Source organism: Anomaloglossus baeobatrachus, chromosome 8 (genome assembly GCF_048569485.1).
Source record: "Anomaloglossus baeobatrachus isolate aAnoBae1 chromosome 8, aAnoBae1.hap1, whole genome shotgun sequence".
Taxonomy (NCBI): Eukaryota; Metazoa; Chordata; class Amphibia; order Anura; family Aromobatidae; genus Anomaloglossus; species Anomaloglossus baeobatrachus.
The window spans coordinates 40,089,121-40,109,991 of record NC_134360.1 but is presented as its reverse complement, the minus strand read 5'-3'; the positions used below and the strand labels follow the sequence as shown (position 1 = coordinate 40,109,991).

The following is a 20,871-nucleotide window of genomic DNA, read 5'->3' as shown; positions in this document are numbered from 1 at the left end:
CCCCTGTCCAGACTGACAAAAGTACCAATACCTGGTTTACCAACCACAGTATCACTGTGTTTGATTGGCCACCAAACTCGTCTGACCTAAACCCCATAGAGAATCTATGAGAGACACCAGAGCCAACAGTGCAGACGAGCTGAAGGCGGCTATCAAAGCAACCTGGGCTTCCATAACCCCTCAGAAGTGCCACAGACTGATCGCCTCCTGCCACATTGCCGCATTGATGCAGGAATTCATGCAAAAGGAGCCGCGACCAAGTATTGAGGCATTTACTGTACAGACTTTTCAGTAGGCGCCAACATTTCTGAGTGTAACATAATTTCTTCAGTTGGTCTTATATAATATTCTAATTTTCTGAGATAATGAATTTTGGCTTTTCATTGGCTGTAAGCCATAATCATCAACATTAACAGAAATAAACACTTGGAATAGATCCCTCTGTGTGTAATGACTCTATATAATATTTAGAAATAGATCCCTCTGTGTGTAATGACTCTATATAATATATAGGAATAGATCCCTCTGTGTGTAATGACTCTATATAATATATAGGAATAGATCCCTCTGTGTGTAATGACTCTATATAATATATAGGAATAGATCCCTCTGTGTGTAATGACTCTATATAATATATAGGAATAGATCCCTCTGTGTGTAATGACTCTATATAATATATAGGAATAGATCCCTCTGTGTGTAATGACTCTATATAATGTTTCCCTTTTTTTATTGAATTACTAAAATTAACTTTTTGATGATATTCTAATTTATTGAGCTGCACTTGTAACTACATACAAAGTGCCTTACAGGTAAGATATACAGTGCTGGCCAAAAGTATTGGCACCCCTGCAATTCTGTCAGAGAATACTCAGTTTCTTCCTGAAAATAATTGCAATCACAAATTCTTTGCTATTATCTTCCTTTAATTTGTCTTCAATGAAAAAAACACAAAAGAGAATGAAACAAAAATCAAATCATTGATCGTTTCATACAAAACTCCAAAAATGGGCCAGACAAAAGTATTGGCACCCTTAGCCTAATACTTGGTTGCACAACCATTAGCCAAAATAACTGCGAACAACCGCTTCCGGTAACCATCAATGAGTTTCTTACAATGCTCTGCAGGAATTTTAGACCATTCTTCTTTGGCAAACGGCTCCAGGTCCCTGAGATTTGAAGGGGGCCTTCTCTGCCATTTTGAGATCTCTCCACAGGTGTTCTATGGGGTTCAGGTCTGGACTCATTGCTGGCCACTTTAGTAGTCTCCAGTGCTTTCTCTCAAACCATTTTCTAGTGCTTTTTGAAGTGTGTTTTGGGTCATTGTCCTGCTGGAAGACCCATGACCTCTGAGGGAGACCCAGCTTTGTCACACTGGGCCCTACATTATGCTGCAAAATTTGTTGGTAGTCTTCAGACTTCATAATCCCATGCACACAGTCAAGCAGTCCAGTGCCAGAGGCAGCAAAGCAACCCAAAAACATCAGGGAACCGCCGCCATGTTTGACTGTAGGGACAGTGTTCTTTTTTTTGAATGCTTCTTTTTTTTTTTTCCTGTAAACTCTATGTTGATGGCTTTTCCCAAAAAGCTTTACTTTTGTCTCATCTGACCAGAGAACATTCTTCCAAAACGTTTTAGGCTTTCTGAGGTAAGTTTTGGCAAACTCCAGCCTGGCTTTTTTTATGTCTCAGGGTAAGAAGTGGGGTCTTCCTGGGTATCCTACCATACAGCCCCTTTTCATTCAGACGCCAACGGATAGTACGGGTTGACACTGTTGTACCCTCGGACTGCAGGGCAGCTTGAACTTGTTTGGATGTTAGTCGAGGTTCTTTATCCACCATCCGCACAATCTGGCGTTGAAATCTCTCATCAATTTTTCTTTTCCTTCCACATCTAGGGAGGTTAGCCACAGTGCCATGGGCTTTACACTTCTTGATGACACTGCGCACCGTAGACACAGGAACTTTCAGGTCTTTGGAGATGGACTTGTAGCCTTGAGATTGCTCATGCTTCCTCACAATTTGGATTCTCAAGTCCTCAGACAGTTCTTTGGTCTTTCTTTTCTCCATGCTCAATGTGGTGCACACAAGGACACAGGACAGAGGTTGAGTCAACTTTAATCCATGTCAACTGGCTGCAAGTGTGATTTAGTTATTGCCAACACCTGTTAGGTGCCACAGGTAAGTTACAGGTGCTGTTAATTACACAAATTACAGAAGCAGCACATGATTTTTCAAACAGTGCCAATACTTTTGTCCACCCCCTTTTTTATGTTTGGTGTACAATTACAGTGCCTAGTATTCAACCCCCTGCAGATTTAGCAGGTTTGATAAGATGCAAATAAGTTAGAGCCTGCAAACTTCAAACAAGAGCAGGATTTATTAACAGATGCATAAATCTTACAAACCAACAAGTTATGTTGCTCAGTTAAATTTTAATACATTTTCAACATAAAAGTGTGGATCAATTATTATTCAACCCCTAGGTTTAATATTTTGTGGAATAACCCTTGTTTGCAATTACAGCTAATAATCGTCTTTTATAAGACCTGATCAGGCCGGCACAGGTCTCTGGAGTTATCTTGGCCAACTCCTCCATGCAGATCTTCTCCAAATTATCTAGGTTCTTTGGGTGTCTCATGTGGACTTTAATCTTGAGCTCCTTCCACAAGTTTTCAATTGGGTTAAGGTCAGGAGACTGACTAGGCCACTGCAACACCTTGATTTTTTCCCTCTTGAACCAGGCCTTGGTTTTCTTGGCTGTGTGCTTTGGGTCGTTGTCTTGTTGGAAGATGAAATGACGACCCATCTTAAGATCCTTGATGGAGGAGCGGAGGTTCTTGGCCAAAATCTCCAGGTAGGCCGTGCTATCCATCTTCTCATGGATGCGGACCAGATGGCCAGGCCCCTTGGCTGAGAAACAGCCCCACAGCATGATGCTGCCACCACCATGCTTGACTGTAGGGATGGTATTCTTGGGGTCGTATGCAGTGCCATCCAGTCTCCAAACGTCACGTGTGTGGTTGGCACCAAAGATCTCGATCTTGGTCTCATCAGACCAGAGAACCTTGAACCAGTCTGTCTCAGAGTCCTCCAAGTGATCATGAGCAAACTGTAGACGAGCCTTGACATGACGCTTTGAAAGTAAAAGGTACCTTACGGGCTCTTCTGGAACGGAGACCATTGCGGTGGAGTACGTTACTTATGGTATTGACTGAAACCAATGTCCCCACTGCCATGAGCTCTTCCCGGAGCTCCTTCCTTGTTGTCCTTGGGTTAGCCTTGACTCTTCGGACAAGCCTGGCCTCGGCACGGGTGGACACTTTCAAAGGCTGTCCAGGCCGTGGAAGGCTAACAGTAGTTCCATAAGCCTTCCACTTCCGGATGATGCTCCCAACAGTGGAGACAGGTAGGCCCAACTCCTTGGTAAGGGTTTTGTACCCCTTGCCAGCCTTGTGACCCTCCACGATCTTGTCTCTGATGGCCTTGGAATGCTCCTTTGTCTTTCCCATGTTGACCAAGTATGAGTGCTGTTCACAAGTTTGGGGAGGGTCTTAATTAGTCAGAAAAGGCTGGAAAAAGAGATAATTAATCCAAACATGTGAAGCTCATTGTTCTTTGTGCCTGAAATACTTCTTAATACATTAGGGGAACCAAACAGAATTCTGGTGGTTTGAGGGGTTGAATAATAAATGACCCTCTGAATAAACTTTTCACAATTTTAAAAAAAAAGAAATAAACATTCTTTTTTGCTGCAGTGCATTTCACACTTCCAGGCTGATCTACAGTCCAAATGTCACAATGCCAAGTCAATTCCGAATGTGTAAACCTGCTAAATCTGCAGGGGCTTGAATACTACTTGTAGGCACTGTATATCCAATTTGGCTTTATGACAAATGTGTTGTTTTTTTTCATTGAAGACAAATTAAATGAAGATAATAATACCAAAGAATTTGTGATTGCAATCATTTTCAAGAAGAAACTGAGTGTTATCTGACAGAATTGCAGGGGTGCCAATACTTTTGGCCAGCACTGTAGGAGCAATGATCTCCTTCTTCCCCTATACTCTGATATTATCACATACAGGATATTAGTAATGGCGACTTTTGCTGCATCTCTTGTAATATTATATGGAGTTGATGGGACATCACTTGACTGTCGATCGCTCTCTCTCTTCTGTTCTTGTCCCCTATGGTTTCTCTTCTTGCTCTATGTGATATACTTGGTGTTATGTTCTCTTTATCAGGTGCAGTTTCTTTTGCAAAATAATTGACGGAGATCAAACTGGATGAAGAAGAATGAGCATTAGATTTTTTTTTTTTTAAATATTTTTATTTCTCTTTCCTCAAATCGCTTTGTCCCAAAAAAATAAATAAATAAGACCTGACTTTAGTGGTGTCCGTCACTTTGTAGCAGGTGGAATATTTTGCGGTGTACAATGACAGGCGCAGGACATTTACCATATAAATAGTTTATTTATTTTTTAATAATTTAAACAGCAGAACAAACAACATCATGAACGGAGGAAACAACGACAAAGTGAAACGTGCAAATAAATAACAAGTGAGATGGCTCTTATGATCTCTCCTGCTCCGAGGTGTAAACAGTGTAGATGTGCAGTCTCCCCACGCGTTTCAGGCTTCGCAGACAAAGTGACAGAGACATAAATCAGTAAACTAGAGCAGAATTGAAACATTTCCAATATTAAAGCAGTTTTTAGCTTTCTAGCTCCAAATCCCCTGCAGACAAAAGCTGATGGGGTTAATAAAATCACTGACGTCCCCTCATCACTGGTATTCGGACTCCCAGCACCTTTTCCACTGGTCCCAGATTTGCGGATTAGAAGCGGATCAGTGACTACTAGTGGCCGTGAATGGTACTGCAGACTCGCTCCTCTTAAAAGCGGCTGTACTGCTCAGGGCCACAACACAATGTACCTCTCTTTTCAACAGCTAAAAAGCTGAAAAGCCTTTTTCGTTCACTAAGTCTCCCCCAAAAATACAATAAAAAGTGATAAAAATGCCTCATCTACTTAAAAAAAAGAAACTACAGCTTGCCATGAAAAAAAAAAAAAAGTCCAGTGTGAGAGAATACAAGCCATGTTGTATTCTATAGAAACCATCTTGTCTCATAACTGAATGATGTCATAGAGCTCAGATAACACTGATGGGCGGGGAACTTTCACATTTCTGCACACACCCCTGCTACTCTTATTGGTGCATGGTAAATTCTTTGTTTGAGGTACTATATAAACTGGTCACATGTGTGGCTCTTATTGGTGCATGGTCATTTCTTTGTTTGAGGTACTATATAAACTGGTCATATGTGCGGTTCTTATTGATGCATGGTAATTTTTGTTTAAGTTACTATATAAACTTATCACATATGTGGCTATTATTGGTGCATGGTAATTTCTTTGAGGTACTGTATAAACTGGTCACATATGCGGCTCTTATTGGTGCATGGTAATTTTTTGTTTAAGGTACTATATAAACTTATCACATATGTGGCTATTATTGGTGCATGGTAATTTCTTTGAGGTACTGTATAAACTGGTCACATATGCGGCTCTTATTGGTGCATGGTAATTTTTTGTTTAAGGTACTATATAAACTTATCACATATGTGGCTATTATTGGTGCATGGTAATTTCTTTGAGGTACTGTATAAACTGGTCACATATGCGGCTCTTATTGGTGCATGGTAATTTTTTGTTTAAGGTACTATATAAACTTATCACATATGTGGCTATTATTGGTGCATGGTAATTTCTTTGTTTGAGGTACTATATAAACTGGTCACATATGTGGCTATTATTGGTGCATGGTAATTTCTTTGTTTGAGGTACTATATAAACTGGTCACATGTGTGGCTCTTATTGGTGCATGGTAATTTCTTTGTTTGAGGTACTATATAAACTGGTCACATATGCGGTTCTTATTGATGCATGGTAATTTTTTGTTTAAGGTACTATATAAACTTATCACATATGTGGCTATTATTGGTGCATGGTAATTTCTTTGTTTGAGGTACTGTATAAACTGGTCACATATGCGGCTCTTATTGGTGCATGGTAATTTCTTTGTTTGAGGTACTGTATAAACTGGTCACATATGCGGCTCTTATTGGTGCATGGTAATTTTTTGTTTAAGGTACTATATAAACTTATCACATATGTGGCTATTATTGGTGCATAGTAATTTCTTTGTTTGAGGTACTAAATAAACTGGTCACATGATGTAAAAAAACCCAGAAACTCTCAGTATATTATGCTACCCTGTGCTGCGTTGATTTCTCCAAGCGCTTGTAAAACAAATCTTATTAGTTTGGAGTTCCAAGGGCATAGAAGCAAAGTATTTTGCACACACCAGCAACGGAAAAATAAAAAAAAATATGGCTTTCAGAAAATGACAAAACACTTGTGACAGATCCTTTTAAAAAAATCAGATTGTTTCCTCTGATTTAAAAAAAAACAAACAAAAATAAACTGAAAAAGGTCCTCATATATTGAAAAGTCCATATAAAGCCATTTCAAAGGAAAACTAAAAATCTATTAGAAGAAGGGTAGATAAAAACAAAAAATGTAAAACCTAAGATTATAATTTTGCTACTTGCAGTCACCACTAGGGGGAGCTCAAGATTACGGCATTGAGAGTTACACGTTGAACGCAATCATGAAACTGCCTGTAGTGAGCTCCCTCTAGTGGTGGCTGAAGGTAGTGAACATTTATTGAAAGAAGGAAGTTTCCTATAACTCTTTTCTTCTATGCTGGGGATTTGGAGCCCTGTATCAGAAAAAATATGAAGCTTTAATCTTTAGAAATATTAATAAATTAATCATCACCGTAAATATTGATATGAACATAAAAGCCAGACATAATGAATAACACTGTGATTACAGCAGCTTGCACGATCATATCCGATCCTTCATTGCAATGATTCCCATGGGATCTCCGTTTTCGGGATATGTAATCTTCTCACCATTCCTCCTTTATGATAACATATTAAAGCTACAGATCTCAAAAAAAGTACAATTATGAATAAATAGAAAAATAAATAGAAAAGAGGGTGGGTTTTGTTTCAGCGCTTTTGCCTTTTTTTTCCAATAAAGTGGAACCCCGCTGAATACGGAAAACTCCTCATCAACATTCATCCTTAATTAAACCCTGATTATGTTCAATAAATAAATAAATCTGTTGTTCTTTGGGTGCAAATGCAAAAAAAAGTGACCCCCGTCTGATGATAAAGCATTTTTTACACATGCACTGATGAGATTGTTCTTTCCTCAACTCCTGAGTACAAGACAAAAGCTTGTCGTAATAGATCCATCATTCTGTGATGACATTTCTTATATATTTTTATCTGTATACCGTACTCTCCGTTTACAAAGAACCAAATCCCCTGCGTAGACATAGAATTAAATGATAAAATTGTGTTTCCCTGCAACCACCACTAGATGGAGCTCCCTGCACAAAGTACATAAAGCAGTGAGCTCCCTCTAGTGGTGGCTGCAGGCAGACAGAATTGCATCGCTTCTCTCAATGTGGGGGATTTGGACTGTTGTATCTGCTAAAATAATGGGTCTAAAATGACTTTAATATGTTCTGTGAAGATATTTTATAGCTTCCTAATAAATACTGATGATCCACACTACCTTGTAATAGCCTGTCTCTATTTTGACCCTCTTGGACTTCAGCTTTTGGGATGGAGATCACAATTTACACCAAAGTCCGCACCCTTCTGATGTGGACACTGATGTGAATCCTGATTTGCATCTATAAAAAAGTCCCCTTTAAGAGCGCAGGACTGGAAGTGTTGTCATAGGGATCAGCCGTAGACATGCATCTGCAAGGCAGCTATTTTCTTTTTAACCCCTGGTCATCCAGATATGACACACTCATGGCAGCGGTGACTCACGAAGGGTGTTCGGTGGTGATTGGGGGTCTCTAGACATGCAATATTGGAAATTTTACGGAAAAATGGAACCTGGCTGCGTGTAACGAGAAGCCAGTGGCTCCAGCTCAGCGCGACGTATCCGGCTGCCCTGTCTGATGAGCCCGTCTGTACTATCCTCCCTGTGTAACCAGCCATGCAGACTTTCACCATCGCCTCCATACTGGGGCCCTGATGGCAGCCCCCCCCACTGAAAGCTCGCAGCTCGAAGGCCAGGACGTGGAGCAAGAAGGACGGGGCGTGTAGAGGACGGAGGAAGGATGCCTGTGCTCCGTCCCCACGTCAGCCTCTAGCCATGCTCTCCCCATCCTATAAGTCCACATGGATGTCCTTGTACGACTTGTCCACCGTCCACTCCTTCTGGCTTTCTAGCTCGTCTTTGGCGTATCGGGCCATCTCCTGCTGGAACCACAGCTGCCGCGACTTGTTGGGATCCACGTTGATCCAGTTGTTTGCAATCCATTTGGTTCCCTCTGTCACGAGGCAGCCGCCGTGGAGAGCAAACTCATCCACGTCACCGACCCAGCCTAATAATGGGAAAAAATAAAGCTTAAAGGGGATGTTCAGAAGTAAGATGCTGATGGGATTATTCATAAGATAAGTCATTAATATCAGATTGGTGGGGGTCCAACACCCGGTTCCCCCATGGATCACCTGATATCTGGTGCTTGAGCTCCATATACTGTCGTCCTTATTCTTAGGTACCGCAGCGCAGATCACATTCACTTCAACAGGAGCTGAGCTACAGTATCTGAGAATGAACAGTACAGACCTGGAGTATTCCAACTCCTTACACTGTGAACTTCCAACATCCACAGCACCAGCTCCTTACACTGTGAGCTTCCAACATCCACAGCACCAGCTCCTTACACTGTGAACTTCAACATCCACAGCACCAGCTCCTTACACTGTGAACTTCAACATCCACAGCACCAGCTCCTTACACTGTGAACTTCAACATCCACAGCACCAGCTCCTTACACTGTGAGCTTCCAACATCCACAGCACCAGCTCCTTACACTGTGAGCTTCCAACATCCACAGCACCAGCTCCTTACACTGTGAACTTCCAACATCCACAGCACCAGCTCCTTACACTGTGAGCTTCCAACATCCACAGCACCAGCTCCTTACACTGTGAGCTTCCAACATCCACAGCACCAGCTCCTTACACTGTGAACTTCCAACATCCACAGCACCAGCTCCTTACACTGTGAACTTCCAACATCCACAGCACCAGCTCCTTACACTGTGAACTTCCAACATCCACAGCACCAGTTATGAACTAAGAGGTGCAAGTGTCCAGTAACAATAAGGCAGAGATATCTTAGTCTTAGCTGTCTGACACAGAGCTCCAAATCTCCTGCATAAGTCGCAACAGTCAGTTCTTAGGCTCCCCCTACTGGTGGCTGCAGGCAGGCAGAATTTTATAATTAAAGGGGTTGTCCACTACTTTTACATTGATGGTCTATCCTTAGGATAGGTCATCAATGTGTGATCAGCCAGGGTTCGACACCCCGCACCCCCGCCGATCAGCTGTGCTCAGTCACAGCGGCGGCAGCCGGAAGTGCTCAGTTCCGGAGCTTCTCCATCTCCTGATAGCGACCACAGCCGGTTACTGCACATCCACCTCCCATTCTAAACAATAGGAGGAGGATGTGCAGTACCCAGCCGCGGTCGCTATCAGATGACGGAGCAACTCCGGAACTGAGCATTTCCGGCTGCCACCGCTGGGACCGAATACAGCTGATCGACGGGGTTGCGGGGTGTTGCACCCCGGCAGATTAGACATTGATGACCTACCCCAAGGATAGGCCTTTAATGTAAAAGTAGTGGATAACCCCTTTAAATATAACATTCTGTCTGCCTGCAGCCACCACTAGGAGGAGCCTAAGAGCTGACAGTATATAGGAAATTCATTGGCGCCCTCTAGTGGTGACTGCAGGCAGCCATGATTGTAAAATGTTCGACTGTGACTATATAGGGTATTTATAACTCTTTATTAACAAAACAAAATGGTGTTCTGAGCACGCTAAAAATATATAAAGCACAGAATAAAGCAGAACTACTTCCAGGGTTGGGTTCACACATTTTCTTTGGAAAATGTAAAAATAAACTGATTTTAAGTGTGAACCAAACCGACCAGTATAGACACAAATAGTGAGGTGAGGCTGGGGTTCGCTGTATGCAGAGAGCTCCTAGGCTCCCTCTAGTGGTGGCAGTTTTATTAGTGCACTCTATGAAGGGCCAGGTACCACAACTATTGGATCACTTTTGCATGAGACATAAATGCAAAAACTTCCATCTTTTTCCGCCTCCCTAACCCTTGGTGGAAACCAATCATTACAACATGGGGTTTGACGAGACGCGATACATCCAGTCACCAGTTCCTGGGCTCCGATGCTGGTGATGGTAATGTAACCTGCGTACCTTTGCCATTGGACAAGTAATTGTACCAGAAGACGGCTGTGCCCTGCCGCGGCTTTATTCTCAGGTTCCCCTTGTCGCAATGCTTCCGCGTGTCTCTCAGATCAATGTCATTCTGGATTAAGGACTGTAAGAAAAGCGACAAAAAACATCAAAAAAAGATATGACGTGTATATGAAATGGGCATTTAATAAGAAAATTAAAGGGGTTCCCCAAAATTGCAAATTATCCCCTATCCTTGGGATGTGTCGCTGGGACCCCCAAGCTCTACAGAGATTCTAGAGAACCCCATCCTAAATGGAGCATGGGTACATGCTCGGCCTCCGCTCCATTCATTGTCTATGGTACTGATAGGCTGCTATATCCATCCATCCTATAGACAATGAACAGAGGCAGAGTCCCTGCTCCTTTCAGGACGGTTGCTGGAGGTAACCTATGATTTTGGGAAAACCCTTTTATATCAGGTAGTCAGATTTTACAGAGCGGTCACACATGGCTAGGACGCCATCACTTTACAATTGGTGGAGAGCCAACCTCTGAGAATGAAGGGGACACAGCGCTAGTGGAGGGGGGCACTATTAGCGGAGGTTTTTGGGCGATGGATAGCAGGGCGGCTGCTCACCAGCTCCTCGTAGGTCCTGTTATCTGCAATGGGGAATGTGGTCTCTCCGCCACCGGTGACGTTGTTTAGATAGAAGAGAACGGTGACGTACCTGAGAAGAAAGCATGGAGGGTGAGCCTGGGCACAAACATGTCATACGTGTATATGCCCAGCAGGGGGAAGTATTACTACATCAGTAAATGCAGAGTTCCTCCTTACAGGGCGGGTGTCAGGGGTATCAGGGGGCTCTTACCGACATGAGGTTTCAAAGGGCGAGCTTTCATTGGTTGTTAGCTTGGTGTGGGCGCACGCCGTCTCCGGAAACACTGGCCCGCTGTCCATGTGGGCATGGTAATGGCCGCCGGTGTTGTACCGCACTACCTGCAGGGGCTCACTGTTCTCCACCACGTCAGGGGGCAGATGGGTTAACCTGATGACACTAGAGAGCGAATAAACCAAAGATAAGTAATATTGTCATGTGAATAAGCCCTTTTAGGCTATGTGCGCACTAGAAAAGTGATTTTTCTCAAGGAAATTTCTTGAGAAACTTCTGGGAGTTGAAGATTACCGCACCTGCGGTAAAAAAAGCACCAAAACCGCGGGAAAAACGCATGCGTTTTTGCCGCGATTTTGCTGCGTTATTGCCGCGGATTTTCCACAGGTTGGTCCTTGCGGTTTTTTTATGCTGAACTGCAATAAATAATATAGATAATAAATAGATAATCGATAGACAGATAATGGATAGAGGGAAAGATGGATAGATAGATTAGATAGATAGATAGATAGATAGATAGATAGATGAGAAAGACCTATATAATGTCCCACCCCCCTGCATATTCTAAGCTGGCACCCTTTAGTGACTTTCATATGGCACTAAAGGGTGCCTAGCCTTGTATTTAGCCAAAAAATAAATAAATAAAAAAAAAAATGACGTGAGGTCCCCCCATCTTTTGTAGCCAGCTAGGGTAAAGCAGACGGCTGCAGCCTGCAAACCACAGCTGGCAGCTTCACCTTGGCTGGTAATCCAAAACAGAGGGCACCCCACGCTGTTATTTTACATTAAATAAATAATTTAAAACAAAAAACGTTGGGTCCCCCCCAAATTGGATCACCAGCCAAGGTAAAGCGGACAGCTGGGGTCTGATATTCTCAGACTAGGGAGGTCCACTGTTATTGGACACTCCCCAGCCTAAAAATAGCAGGCTGCAGCCGCCCCAGAAGTGGCGCATCCATTAGACGTGCCAATCCTGGCGCGTCGCCCCAACTCATCCCGTTGCCCTGGTGCGGTGGCAAACGGGGTAATATATGGGGTTGATGCCAGATGTGTAATGTCACCTGGCATCAGGCCCGAGGGTTAGTGATGTCACGCGTCTATCAGATACCCGACATCACCAACCCAGTCAGTAAGAAATATAAAATAGACAACAAAAAAAGTTTTATTTGAAAAAACACTCCCCACATTCCCTCTTTCACCAATTTATTGACAAGAACAATCAAATCCGGGTCTGGTGTAATCCAATAAGAGGGTCCCATGGCGATCCATACCATAGTCACTGTCCCAGTCAATGAAGAACAGAAGGTTCCCCATTGGCTGGGAGAGTAATGCAGTGACCTGAGCTAACATCAATAGGTCAGCCCAGGTCACTGCAGGGGATGACAAGCGCAGCTGTCAGGAGGTTAGATGAGATCATTACCTGCTGTGATGATCTCCTGCAGTCCTGCCATCAGCGCTGTCACTGCCTTCTATGCCCGCCGCGTTCTCATCAGTATCGCGAGAGCCCGTGACGTCACCGCTAGCGACAGTCTCGGGCCACGGGCATAGACGCCAGTGACAGCGGTGACGTCAGGAGGCAGGAGATCCTCACAGCAGGTAATGATCTCATCTCACCTCCTGACAGCAGCGCCTGTCATCCCCGCGGCTGCACGCACTGCAGGGTGACAAGCTGCTGATACTGCGGGCAGACACTGACACACTGCAGGGCAGGCAGCCGCGGGGCTGGAGCGGGACACAGACTGTACGGGCACCCGCCGGACATCACACGGAAGCGCTTCTGTGCGGCGTCCAGGGAGTGTGACGTGTGTGTTTACTCTGCTCCGCTTCTCCTCTTCTGTCATAATGACATCACTTCCTGCAAAACCGCAGGCAGTGATGAGCATTACCGCAGGTAAATCGCGGCTATACCGGGGGTATACCGCACATCATTTGCTACCTGCGGTATACCCCCGGTATTTCGCGATTGCATTACAGTGAATGGAGTGAAATACCGCAGGTACCTGCGGAAAAGAAGTGACATGCACATTTTCTCAAGAAATTTTCTCAAGAAAATCTTCAGAAGGAATTTTCTTGAGAAAAAAACGCAGCGTGCGCACAGATATTTTTTTCCCATTGGTTTTGCTGGGAAATGTCTGCAGAAAGATTTTAAACATTTCTCAAGAAATTTCCGCAGCAAAACCACGGGTAAAACCGCGGGTAAAAACGGCCTAGTGTGCACAGGGCCTTAAGAGTTTGGACGTGGTTTTTTTTTTTTTTTTTTTTTAAGTTTTCCCAAAAACAGCGCCACTATTGTGGTCATGCCCGATATTGCAGCTTAGCACCATTCAATTAAAGGGAATCTGTCACCGGGGTTTTGCTCCCCCATCTGAGAGCAGCATAATGTAGGGGCAGAGACCCTGATTCCTGCGATGTGTCACTTACTGAGCTGTGTGCTGTCATTTTTGATAACATTAATGTTTTCTCTGCTTCAGATCTAGCAGTTATACAGAGCTCATGAATATGCTGGGCTACCTGCAGCACGCCAAGTAGTCCTGTAATGATAATCTACTGCTGACTAAACTGTGATTTTATCAAAACTACACAAAGCAGCCCAGTAAGTGACACATCACTGGAATCAGGATCTCTGCCCCTACATTATGCTGCTCTCAGATTAGGTGGCAAAAGCCTGGTGACAGAATCCCTTTAACTGTTGCATTTCAAGAAACGTCACACTTTGCAACGCAAGCGGTGAAATGTGCAGAAAATCCCCCTCCCCCCCAAAAATGCACTTTAATCCCCCAGATTGTGCAAATTGGCACTTAAAGGGATTTGTAGCAAGTCATTAAGTCATCCCCCTACTCTTGGATAGGCTTAATAATCGCTGACCACTGGGAACCCCATAGATCCGAAGATCGGGGCTCTGCGCAGCCGCTTCTAAATTGAGCGGAGACCCACCAACGCATTAATTTTCTATGGAATCCCCGGAGAAAGCCGAGGCCAATTACATCTCCAGAGCCCCGGTCTCGGTGGGGGTCCCAGGATTTGGATGCCCCCAGCAGATGTGATATAGCTTTTTTTCTCAGCACTTGCAGTTTCCTCAGATTCTTATGATAACGAGTGATAAAATATCTCCAAGTGCAGCATTTTGCTTTGTGGCATTTTTTAGGTTTTCTGCATTATTAACTGCTTGTGTGAATTTGACCCTAATAAATCCCTCTCCTCGAAGCATCGTATTAATTAGGACAAAGTGAATGAAAGTAAACAGAGGGGCGGCCGTGTTTGCGGATAATTAAAGGCCGGATTGTCATTTCCTCGGTGTCCCTCAATTAACACTACATTAGGCTCAGTAAACAGACGCTCTGAGCGGATTATGCAGAGGACAGATTTCACCGGCTCTGCGATCCCCAGTGCGGGATGTGCCTCCATTAATTACTAACGGATAGAATCACTGGTCGGAGCCTGACGGGGGGCGATCGGGAGCGGATTGGAGATTTAACACACATTATGGGCGGCCATTAATTGCTACCACGTAAAGCAAGAAGTGAGACTTCATTATACTCCAAAAAACATACTGATAGGGAACCTAGATTGTGAGCCCCAAAGGGGACAGTGTTGCCAATGTATGCAAAGCGCTGTGGAATTAACAGCGCTATATAAATGATTATATTATATTATTATTATACTACTAGCTGTACTACCCGGCTTCGCCCGGGTTAATAACTGCTGTTAACAAAATAGAATGTATTAACATTCCCAGGATAGAATATATAAATAGAATGTATTATTAATGTCCGGGATAGTAACTGTCTCTCTGTTTCTCTCCCATTCTCCCCCTCTGTCTGTCCGCCTCTTCCCCTGTCTGTCCGCCTCTTCCCCTGTCTGTCCGCCTCTTCCCCTGTCTGTCCGCCTCTTCCCCTGTCTGTCCGCCTCTTCCCCTGTCTGTCCGCCTCTTCCCCTGTCTGTCCGCCTCTTCCCCTGTCTGTCCGCCTCTTCCCCTGTCTGTCCGCCTCTTCCCCTGTCTGTCCGCCTCTTCCCCTGTCTGTCCGCCTCTTCCCCTGTCTGTCCGCCTCTTCCCCTGTCTGTCCGCCTCTTCCCCTGTCTGTCCGCCTCTTCCCCTGTCTGTCCGCCTCTTCCCCTGTCTGTCCGCCTCTTCCCCTGTCTGTCCGCCTCTTCCCCTGTCTGTCCGCCTCTTCCCCTGTCTGTCCGCCTCTTCCCCTGTCTGTCCGCCTCTTCCCCTGTCTGTCCGCCTCTTCCCCTGTCTGTCCGCCTCTTCCCCTGTCTGTCCGCCTCTTCCCCTGTCTGTCCGCCTCTTCCCCTGTCTGTCCGCCTCTTCCCCTGTCTGTCCGCCTCTTCCCCTGTCTGTCCGCCTCTTCCCCTGTCTGTCCGCCTCTTCCCCTGTCTGTCCGCCTCTTCCCCTGTCTGTCCGCCTCTTCCCCTGTCTGTCCGCCTCTTCCCCTGTCTGTCCGCCTCTTCCCCTGTCTGTCCGCCTCTTCCCCTGTCTGTCCGCCTCTTCCCCTGTCTGTCTCTTCCCCTGTCTGTCTCTTTCCCTCTCTTTTCCTGTCTGTTTCCCTGTGTCTGTCTCTGTCTCTTTGTCTGTGTCTGTCTCTTTACCTGTCTGTGTCTGTCTCTTAACTTGTCTCTCTCTTTCCCTCTTTCCCTGTCCGTCTCTTTCCCTGTCAGTCTGTCTCTTTCCCTGTCAGTCTGTCTCTTTTCCTGTCAGTCTGTCTCTTTGTCTGTATGGGGAGATAAGGTATGCACACCAGTGACTATGTAAGGGGAATACATGGAATAGCAGAAACTGCTGTGTGAATACTGACTTGAAAAATCCAATAGCTATATGTAGAGTGAAAATGTGAAAAATGGAATCTGCATTACTGCCATGAACATATGAATCAAGAGAAATTTAGCTACTGAATTGATCAATGCAATAGAGCCCCAACACTACGCCAAAGTATTTCTCTACGTTGGGGTCCCTAGCTCGTGTGTGTCCTCTCATGCAGTTAAAAAACTTACCGTGTATGGGAAGCTGAGACCCAGGCTATTTATGCGTATTATATGGATTGGCAATAGGTGTGGTGGGGAGGGTTCACAAACGAAAAACTACTAACAATAACGAATAACGTTTGGAACACCATTCTAAGTCTGAACTGGGTGCAAAAAACCTAAAAAAACATCACTATGGGGAGATAAGGTATGCACACCAGTGACTATGTAAGGGGAATACATGGAATAGCAGAAACTGCTGTGTGAATACTGACTTGAAAAATCCAATAGCTATATGTAGAGTGAAAATGTGAAAAATGGAATCTGCATTACTGCCATGAACATATGAATCATATGTTCATGGCAGTAATGCAGATTCCATTTTTCACATTTTCACTCTACATATAGCTATTGGATTTTTCAAGTCAGTATTCACACAGCAGTTTCTGCTATTCCATGTATTCCCCTTACATAGTCACTGGTGTGCATACCTTATCTCCCCATAGTGATGTTTTTTTAGGTTTTTTGCACCCAGTTCAGACTTAGAATGGTGTTCCAAACGTTATTCGTTATTGTCTCTTTGTCTGTGTCTGTCTCTTTGTCTGCCTCTTTGTGTCTGCCTCTTTCCCTGGCTGTGTCTGCCTCTTTCCCTGGCTGTGTCTGCCTCTTTCCCTGGCTGTGTCTGCCTCTTTCCCTGGCTGTGTCTGCCTCTTTCCCTGGCTGTGTCTGCCTCTTTCCCTGGCTGTGTCTGCCTCTTTCCCTGGCTGTGTCTGCCTCTTTCCCTGGCTGTGTCTGCCTCTTTCCCTGGCTGTGTCTGCCTCTTTCCCTGGCTGTGTCTGCCTCTTTCCCTGGCTGTGTCTGCCTCTTTCCCTGGCTGTGTCTGCCTCTTTCCCTGGCTGTGTCTGCCTCTTCTTCTGCCTCTTTCTTAGCCTGTCTGTCTCTTTCCCTGGCTGCATTGTGACACGCCAACATTCCATATAAGGGCGTGGCTGCGCATTCTTCTGAAGTTCTGGCTGCACTGTGGCTCCCAGCTCCATTCGCTTTAATGGAGGCAGGTTTTTTGGTGAATAACTGTAAAGCGCGGGGTTAAAATTTCCCCTCAAAACATAGCCTATGACGCTCTCGGGATCCAGAAGTGTGAGTGTGCAAAATTTTGTGGCTGTAGCTGCGACGGTGCAGATGCCAATCCCGGACATACATACATACATACATACACACACACACACACACACACACACACACACATTCAGCTTTATATATTAGATTATATCACTGCAGTCCGTCCAGACTTCTCCAAACATTTTTTTTACTATTCTCTAAGTTTTTTCTTTTAAAGTGGATCTGCACCAAAATCCTCCTCAAAATCCGCAGCAAAAACTCCTGGAAAACTCCTCTTATTAACTTCTTTGGAAAATCCACTTTGCGGTTTATATTTTTTACTTAAGCAGCTTTTGTAAAAAGCCTGGTGGAAAAATTAAAGTACACGTCACTTATGACGAAAACCTCTCCAACCTGGTCACTGACCAATCAAAAGGCAGTAAAGAACGCTGCATGGAAAGAAAAAAAAAACTTTTCTAAAAAAACTTTTCAAAAACCACTTCAGAAAAGCTCCTCCAAAACAGTCCCCAAAGAAGGAGCGATTCCTGCAGCCGAAAAGCTCTGTGTGAACCAATCGTTAAGATTTGAGACGCGTTTTAGGCCGTACTTACACTTAGCACCAAAATTAAATGTATTTCCGCAGCAGAATTCCAAGCCTGACCCTCAGTTTTCTGCGGAGGATCGAGTTGTAGTTTCGGTAAATCCTCAGGTTTTCAATGCGGAATCTGGGAATTTGTGTTATTATTTCTGTGGGGTGGCAAAAAGCTGCGCAAAAAGCTGCGCAAAAAGCTTTTGCGTGTGAATGGGGCTACAGAATTTATTCACACTCATGGGATATGGATTTTTAAAGAACACGGTGGATTTTGCTGCAGTTTGTGCTGCTCCTCCTTATCCCATCATATATCCCTCCACCAAAACTCCCACTAGGTGGCTGTGTAATGGGGAGAGAGGAGGATAGGGGCGATGATCTCCCCTGCCCGATATACCTACCGCTGGCGTATGGAGCGCAGCACCTGGTGGGCGCCCTCGCCCTGGTACAGCCAGGTGTGCTGACTGTTCCTCACCAGGTCGTTCATGGTGATCTCTCGATTGCCCAGGTATTTGTGGAAGTCCCTGAGGTTCAGCTTCTTGAACTCCTCCAGACTGAGGACCCCTATAAAGAGAAGCAGCAGTCCTGTGTAACGTCTGCGGCCGGCAGTCCTAGGCATTCCTACATTAGTGTCATTACAAGCATTAGTGATGTCTGGAGCTGCTCTGTCTCCGGAGGACGCAGCACTTCCTATCCTTCCAGGGCTGGAAATTATTTCCTGCGTCTGAAGCCTTGTGATCTAGAGGGATGATCTGCAGACAGCGCGCTCTTCTTATAGTGCAATGCTCTGCAGACATTGTGGGGTGACACACGGCGGCGATACTGCCCTACAGCCAGGTAACCCCTCTGACTGTGACTGGCTTAATTGTGGATGCACCCATTTATTTACAGTACTATGGTGTCATTGGTAGGGGGCTCTGTGGTCATTGTAGGGGGGCTCTGTGGTCAGCACTATTATAAGAGCTGTATTATGGGATTGGCACTAGTACAGGGACACTGCAATTTACACGGTTTATAGCAGGGACTGAGGACACGACCTGTCTGGACCTTTGCATCATACATATAAATACATATGGGAAGACCACCATTTCTCCTCATATGCATCTAGTGCGGGGGTCCGACACACCAGATCCCAGAGCTGATGTGTGGTGGTGCCAGAAAGTAAAGGGGACTTGGGAATGGCAATTACATACTTTTGGGGTCTAGATTTTTGAGGGTGTGAAATACTTGAAGAGGTTTGGTCTAGGTCTTGAATTAATTAAATGGATGGGATTCCTTTTAAGTGGGTGTGCTGGGATGATTGGGGGCTGGTCTGGGGTCTGATTCATTATTCAGGGTCTGGTCTGTGGCCTAAAATATTTTATGGGTGTTTTTGGGGGTCTGGCTAATTGTATAGGTGTGTTCTAGCCTCTGATCTAATTTAAAAGTGCTGGTCTAAAGTGTAAATTAATTTTAAGGGTCTGGTCTGGGGTCTGAATTATTTGTAGGGGTCTGGATTGTGGTCTGAATTATTTGTAGGGGCCTGGATTGCGGTCTGAATTATTTTTAGGGGCCTGGATTGCGGTCTGAATTATTTGTAGGGGTCTGGATTGCGGTCTGAATTATTTGTAGGGGTCTGGATTGCGGTCTGAATTATTTGTAGGGGCCTGGATTGTGGTCTGAATTATTTGTAGGGGTCTGGATTGTGGTCTGAATTATTTGTAGGGGTGTGGATTATTTGTAGGGGTCTGGATTGCGGTCTGAATTATTTGTAGGGGTGTGGATTGCGGTCTGAATTATTTGTAGGGGTCTGGATTGCGGTCTGAATTATTTGTAGGGGTCTGGATTGCGGTCTGAATTATTTGTAGGGGTCTGGATTGTGGTCTGAATTATTTGTAGGGGTCTGGATTGCAGTCTGAATTATTTGTAGGGGTCTGGATTGCTGTCTGAATTATTTGTAGGGTCTGCTTTGGGGTCTAAAACAATGTTAGGGCTCTGGTCTGGGTTAAGTTAAACTGTCTAGTCTGGAGTCTTATAGGATATTGGAAGGATTAATCTTTATGAACTCATAATCTTCAGTATAGTCAATAGCAAGTTACCTAATAAATGGGGGTCCTAAAAGCGGGAATCCCATCCTAGCAGCATTTTAGGTTATACTTTGATCACTGGATTTATTTTAGATTGTAACTTTCTGTAGTTACAGGAAATGCACATGAACATTAGCCACAATGGTCAGACTCCGCCCCTTCCTGTTGTATTGAAGCATCTAATGAGCGTGTGCAAAAGTCATTGTGAAGGGAGGAACCTATTGTGATTGGTAGGTCGTGTTTTATCAGCTGTGTATAGCGGTGTTACCTGCACTGCAAACCTTCCTCTTGATGATATGGAAACTGCTGAAAACTCTGTGTGTGTCTAAAAATGCCCCACAGTGGCCGATGCGAAAATTCCAAGATTACTAATTTATTTCTTAATAAGTCATATATAAAAATATATATATCATTTAAAAATATATGTACAAAACCCTAATTTAAACCAAAAGGTCTTTTTCTGGCAAAACGTTCCCCCTAAATAAGCCACTAAGAATAGAAGTGAAATAAATGGTTAACCCAGGGCTAGAGACGCATTATTAAATAAGTGAAGCGGTATTTTACAGTTTAGTAGCCACTACATGGCGGAAATTCTATCCTAATCCTATTCCAAGCACTCGAGAGACCCCATCCATTAAGACGAAGCCGAGATCGTGCGGTGATATAAACACAGCGAGCCGTTCACGCAGCAGACTGACACTGAGCGACGTGTTTAACATTGCAGGCCGGCTCACCGTTTCCATCAGGGTCGGCTTTAACAGCTGTATACATCTCCCGGATATTCTCAGGCGTCATCCATCTGCCATTACCCAGGCGGGAATGGGTTAATACCTGCAGAAAAGATTACAATAATAATATATATCACAATAAAATCTCTCGTTTGCCCATTATACATTATCGAC

General features: G+C 44.5%; 1 protein-coding gene across 1 annotated transcript in view; it reads right to left on the bottom strand.

Annotated features, from left to right (window-relative positions):
• Positions 1-4,455: 4,455 nt before the first annotated feature.
• Positions 4,456-20,871, bottom strand: part of P4HTM (prolyl 4-hydroxylase, transmembrane) — a 54,491-nt gene continuing 38,075 nt past the window's right edge. Inside the window, exons 4-9 of the mRNA XM_075321497.1 lie at positions 20,704-20,800; positions 18,305-18,467; positions 11,234-11,419; positions 11,002-11,092; positions 10,383-10,506; positions 4,456-8,480 (exon numbers count right to left, since the gene is read on the bottom strand). Of these exons, the coding sequence (XP_075177612.1) occupies positions 8,263-8,480; positions 10,383-10,506; positions 11,002-11,092; positions 11,234-11,419; positions 18,305-18,467; positions 20,704-20,800 (879 nt within the window). The 3' untranslated portion in view covers positions 4,456-8,262. The remainder of the gene's footprint in view (positions 8,481-10,382; positions 10,507-11,001; positions 11,093-11,233; positions 11,420-18,304; positions 18,468-20,703; positions 20,801-20,871) is intronic.